Source organism: Ooceraea biroi, chromosome 2 (genome assembly GCF_003672135.1).
Source record: "Ooceraea biroi isolate clonal line C1 chromosome 2, Obir_v5.4, whole genome shotgun sequence".
NCBI lineage: Eukaryota > Metazoa > Arthropoda > Insecta > Hymenoptera > Formicidae > Ooceraea > Ooceraea biroi.
In genome coordinates, this window is record NC_039507.1 from 1,381,901 (window position 1) to 1,388,645 (window position 6,745).

General features: G+C 34.8%; 1 protein-coding gene across 1 annotated transcript; it reads left to right on the forward strand.

Annotated features, from left to right (window-relative positions):
- The first annotated feature begins 4,213 nt into the window (after window positions 1-4,213).
- LOC113563654 lies at window positions 4,214-6,448 on the forward strand. The gene is made up of 2 exons (XM_026975583.1): window positions 4,214-4,415; window positions 5,457-6,448. The coding sequence occupies exons 1-2, from the start codon at window positions 4,353-4,355 to the stop codon at window positions 5,880-5,882; spliced, it is 489 nt and encodes a 162-aa protein (XP_026831384.1). The 5' UTR covers window positions 4,214-4,352; the 3' UTR covers window positions 5,883-6,448.
- The last annotated feature ends 297 nt before the right edge of the window (window positions 6,449-6,745 follow it).

Here is a 6,745-nt window from a genome sequence, read left to right on the forward strand (position 1 = left end):
ATGAAATGCTTATGATTAATGCCGCCAACACTGCACATGGAATGTTAATCGAGCACGCAGCGATCGCAAAAGTATCTTTTCATTTGCGTGTCGTTCTTCCCCCGGCGCGTACGATAAGCCTCGTTATCGAGACATCGAGACATCGTCTCATTAATTATCACTCGTACACTTTATTCTGTCGATAATTCGTCCGTAACCCGACCGGTTCGTCCTCGCACAATCAATTGCGGGCTCATCGAAAATGCGCGTAAGCAATCACGACGTTGCTTAACGATCATTTATCCCCATAGCTTTAAGCTGCGCCTCAAGTGCAGGAGTCTTACGACTGAGTTTCTCCTCACAATCGATATTTAAAAAAACAAAAATTAAAAAAAAGCAAAAATAAACATCAACGTAGAATTTTATTATGCATGTCTCTTTCAAGATTTTTAGAACTTTTCAAAATTCACTTAACTGAAGTTCGGAAATGTTCTTGATTGAATTTTTATTTTCTATGTAATTTTCATGGGTCCTGTGTTCTTTACAATAAAATTTGATTCCAAGTATTTTTAGCATATTTCTCAGATAAAGTTTAGAAGGTTGAAAATCACGCAACCCTGTTGAGTCGAGTCTGACATGAAAAGCTTTTATTTTATAATTTGTTTCCTACTTTAGTATCACTAGAGAGATGTCAATACTTATGCTTATACTTCAGCAATTTTAGCATTTCGGTGATTTACATCGTTGGAATCTGCAGCTTCCAACTTTACGGATGGATTCAGATAGTATGTTTTTAAGAAAAGCATTCATTGAATAGAATCATAAGCGCGTGGGTCGTCTACAAAGAACCGACGATATCTTTTACAAAGGAAATTCCACTCCGTAGAAGGAAGTAATGTTGCGGAAGAAATTAATGATCGTGGTAAATCGTTGAGGTCGTAACGACTTCGTAAACTTTGACCTTCTCTTAAAGAAAAATATTTAAGAATTCGCATAAGAACGAATTAATTGACTAAGAATAATTCTTTGCTCGTATCTTACGCGTACAATGTTAATAAGAAAGTTTAATGGAAAAAATGTACTTGCTGTATTTCCACTTTTCTGGTAAATCTTGCAAACATAACTTAAGACTGAGCTGTTTCATACTTCAGATACATCGGGCAATTTTTGTGTTACGTATATCTGAAAATTTAATGTCTTACATAAAAAGTAAGTTTTTTTTTAAATAGTATAGACGTAAAATTTGTCTCAATGAAAATTATTGAGAATAGTAGAATTATAATGCAGGTATATCATGTCTTTATTTAATTATTTATATAATACATTAGTATGCTTTTTACATTATTTTTATTATATTTCATATAGTTATTACGTTAATCAGTTCATGGAATGTTCCATAAGTCTCCTTCTATTGTGGAAATCCTATAATTTTCCTGCAATTAATTAATATTAATTATATCAGCTGTGCGTAATCAGCAAATGTAAATCCTATAAGGAGTAATTTTACGAATCATCCTTTTTATACCTTGAGGCGTGCATATCAATGATAGATATTATCGTAACAAGATATAGCTTTCACCATGAAAGTACACCATAAGACAAGTTAATTAAAGATGCGATTTATTTATTGAGCGTAAGGTTCAATATAAATTGTTATCACTAATAGTATCTTTTCAACACAGACAATCAATGTTTAATTCGTATAATATACGTAATTAACATCTTATTTTTTATAACTTGAAAATAGAAACTTAACTTAAACGAAATTTAAAAACTTGAAAATTTTTAGTTATTGGATTATTTCTTAAAATCTCTTTTGGTATTTCATATATATTAAAAATATTTATCATATGTATTACAAATATTTATAGTATCACACAAATACTACATCTAATATTATTGAAAAAGTCATTGACAAAACTTGGAATTCAAAAAAAAGAATGGCACGTAAAGAACAATCATTAAATCATTAAATTCACATTTACTTTATATTAGTTGTCTCTCCTTGATTTGTGTATTGCTTATTACGTCAATTAGATCAGAGGTGGTTATATTGTCATTATTTTATTGTAGAATAAATATGCAAACGCATTGACACACACAGTTCAATAATGCTGTCGGTTTTTCAAAGCGACATTAATCATTACCTCGATACTCGGTGTTTTATTATTGCATTGCAATTGTTCCTGTATACAGCGCCTAATGCTCTTTAATTCTTGCCCACCCGATACATGACGTAACCATGGACACATACACCACACTCAGGTCACGTATCCAGGTTCTGACCTACTGACACGATCCCGTGACGTCACGGGAGAGCAGTAGGGATGGCAAAAGGGTGGCAAGGCTGGAGTAGATGGAGCACCGATCTTAACGGAGGAAATGTTCTCCTCGGCACACTCAGGGGAAGTTAATTCAGACAGAAAAGACATAACTGTTTCTTATGAAATATGTAAAATAAGAGAATTGCTCTATTTGCATAATTTATGTATCTAATATGTTTAAATAACAAACAGAAATTTCATAAAATAAAGCGGGTAACCGCTTGTGTCGCGAAATAATATATTTCCGTAAAATTATTACGCGTGGAAACACAAAATCTAGTTCATATCTCATTATTAATATTATGTTTCGAACATTTTAATGCTCGATGAAAGTTTGCTATATTCCGCTTTGTATCACCGTCAACTAATCGTCGCGCTTGCCAGCTAACGTCAGACGATCGTCCAAGAGAGGCGCCATCCTTTTGTCTAAATTCTCGCGCTCTCCCGCTCCGCTTCATATGTTATTATACAACTTTTTCTAGCCTTTTTAATTACATTTTTTGATAGAATTTTTCCGCGTGAGTAAAACCGCTGAATTCGTCGCGATCTCGTCCCCACGGAGACTGGCGGATAGTTCACAACTGAAGGATAGATATGAGAGATCATCGCATTGTCGGAAGAGGAGTCTTCGTCGTCAAGATCTGTCAACATCAGTGACAGCTTCCTGGTTAGACTCCCTCACCACTACCCTACGGGTATTTTTATCCGTCCTGAGAATTGGCGACAACGACCCCGCCCGAGTCATCACACGACCATCACGAAAGGACAGATGAATGTGGGTGCCACTGCGTCAGCAGTGGATGCGAATTTCTGGGGTAGAGATCGGGGAGATACATCAGGTTGAAGATTCACAGTGATTTTAGATATCAAGGTATACTTGGAGCATATCATTAATATCGAATAGTGTTCAGAAATCTGCAGGGTTTTTGTAGATTACTAGACAGTATTTGTAGAGAATACACTAGACAGAAATATAGAAATATAAACGTTATAAATTTATATATAAAAAGTTATATATGAAAATAAATGTATATAGAAAAATAAATATTTATAAATTTATAAAAAGATTCAGAAATTCCAGCATAGGATACGTTACATCAGAAGCTCACGAGTAACACATTCACTGCTACATGCAGTCACGACCCCGGATCACAGATGCGTATCCTCTCGGTTCAGTAAGCGTTTCTACGAAACGTCCCTGCGCGCAAATCACCTTCACATATTTTAACGAACGATCCGTGAGTTGTTATGCAATAGCACCCGGAATACCGTATTTTCCAGGTGTTTACATGGAAACGCATAGCATACTCCTATCCTGTTCGCCTTGACATCCTAGCGGGATTTCTAAAATGCATGTAACTCTCTGGTGTGTTATTTGACTTTCTTCGTACTTTTCCACCGTTTTCATCAATGCACATGCTTGAATACACTGGAAAATGTACGAGAATTGTAAAAAAATCATGAAAAATCGTCATCTTTATGACATCTAGACATATAACGTACGATTTTGACCGTAATCGCGTTACGTCTATCTATTTTCTGACACTTTTCACTGCGCTCTTTTCTTCTTTCGCAGAATTAAAATATGAAACGTTTCAGTGTATTGATTCTCGCGTCAAGAAATTACTCCCTCGTTCCCTTACTTGTGGAAAAGACTCATATTTCATATTTTCGTCGACAAGAAACCCCTGTACTCTTGAATCTGCTTAAATCGTAATCAACAAAGCAGCTGTATCCTAAATTATTGATTATTCGTATTGACTTACATATTGTTACTGTAATGTTCCATTTCGCCTGTTTCCTCGCTTCTTCTCTTTCACATGCATTTGCTTTATATTCTCGAATATTATTTTATTTTATATATCTAAACTTGTTTTCTTTATGCGATTCTCTTATTCTCAAAATCTAAATCAGATGGAATATTTCGAAGGCAAGGCATGGTGATATATTTAGATAAAACATGTGGAAAAATTTAATTTCACAAATACTTGTTTTTACGATTCTAGCCCCTGTCGTCATCTTCCACGTATCGGCGTTCACGGCCATTCTATGTTTCGGATAGCCGACCAACCCTCCAGTTCCAGGCAGAGCGCCAACGAGGGAATCTATAAGGTCAGTTCTGACAGTAAAAACGTGCGGCCAATGCGAAATTCACCCCGGAGGTCTTTGCCAAATGGGTCACTCCGGTGGAAAAAAGATAGATAGAGAGAGAAAGAGCGAAGGTTACGACGACGACGACGGAGATGTCGCGGAGCCATAAAAGTCGAAACGTTGCCCAACACGGGAGAAACGTGTTCGAAACGTAGGGGCTCTAAGCGAATTACCTGGGATCCACACGTGGATCTCAAGGTACACAGCCTTGAAAAGGCTACGACGGCCGTGAAATCGATCGTCCGACTGTACGATGGTTTCTCGCGTGATCTTGAAACCGGTGCCAATAGTATGTCAAACGAATGACCTGTTTGAAATATTATTTTATTAACGTTTTATTTTCGCATAAACGAATATTGAAACGTTAAGCTTTTTCTTATCGTATCAGGTACATTTGTTTTGTCTTCATTGTTCAGTTTGTTTAGATCATTTCTGATTTGGGAAGTTAAAATAAAGCTAATTTCATTGTTAATGAATTAATAACGTTTTAATCATTGTAACATATTTCTTTAATTAATATTTATTCCTGATTTAAGATATCTTTTATGTATAAATATAATAATATTATTTGTTTATCAGCTTCGTTATCATTTAAAATAAACTTCTGATCAATAAACATTGTGACATTACACGTTGGCCGTCATTGTTACTTTCGCTCTTAATTTCAAATTTAATTATTATCAATATCGATATTTAAATTTTGTCACTTATGAAACTTTAAATTAATAATATTAAATTAATAAATAATAATCAATATGCTATTGAGAGATTTTTCCGATACTACACGATAACTAATACAGACCAATTACGAAACTAATCAGTCTGTATTAATGTTTCTAATATGTGTATTATATAGAAGTTGTAAAATTATTACTTGTAGTATAAAACCATTTTACAATGATTTCTTTCGTTATAAGAATTTCATAGAATATTGCGTGAAAGTATAATTCGATTGATGTGATCAATGTTATAAAATTTCTATGTTTACTTGCTTGTTACTAGATGCTCTTTCTCTGGTTGAGCAAATCAGTTTCGAATCACAACCCCGGTTTATGGTTCACCTGTATCATCGCGATTGTTCTATTGTGGTATTACCGACGTCCCATCGCTAAGTTAATTTCGGCTAAGTTAATTACGCTGCTAAGAAATTATACCACCGGCCTAACGATCAATCAGACGATACCATCTGCGATGATTCTGAAGCAGCAGAAACGGCACAGTCTGATGCAACTACATAAGCACAAAACCGTCAGTTTACGGCGGGCAAAGCGATTATGCACCGGCGACGGTCTTCATGTGTCCAGCACGATGTCCATGATACAAGCTGTACCGCAAATCCACTACAGGGTCACTAGAAGCGGCAGGGTGTATGGGAAATACCCGAACAAGGCTGCCTTCCCGAACAGCGGTATTCAAGAAATTCATTGACGCTGCAATTAGGATAATATCGACTATCGTTGATTACCATCCTTGTCCCTGTATGAATCTCGTGATCGTCGTGATCATCGTTGTGCCGTCCCGACGTAATTCCATATTCTCTGAAATAATCACATAAATCTCTGATGTATACTTGTACCCTTCTTCTATTATCCTACATACATATCTTTTTCCAAAAAATGCTGTTTTACTAAATTCTGCTCGAAGCTTGACTGAAAGTATACGCACTGCAATTTTTTGTACTTTTTGATAATCTATCAATCGGTGATTCTATGGAAAATTATCATACTATTTAATTTACTTTTATTTAATTTGTATTATACATTCACCATTTCTCTTATCGCACACGAAAAGTATTACATCAATCTGTTTCGTGGAATCAAATAATGAAGCTTAATTAATGAAATAAATAGTTGGCTTCCGAGAATTTAATTTAAGTTTATTCATTACGACCACTGATTGTCGAGTATTGCAAAAATATTCACATGAAGCGATTACAATTATGTAGATAAAGATAATTTATAATATAAAGATAATAACTATAGAAATTATTATTTCGCCAGTAGAATCATTAAAATTGCTAATATTTTAGTGAATCGATCAATCCTGGCAATAATCTCGATGTTGTGAGATGTCTAAATTGGCGCACAGTTTGCTTCGATTAGACATCTCACAACATCGAGATTATTGCCAGGATTGATCGATTCACTAAAATATTAGCAATTATAAAGATAATACCAAAAAATAAAGAAAAAAAGATCTGTATCATGGGTCAGTTAACGCTTTACAAAGAAAGTCCGCGATAGAAAATTTATATACGATCGGTAACAATTAATCTTCTACTCGAGCGTATT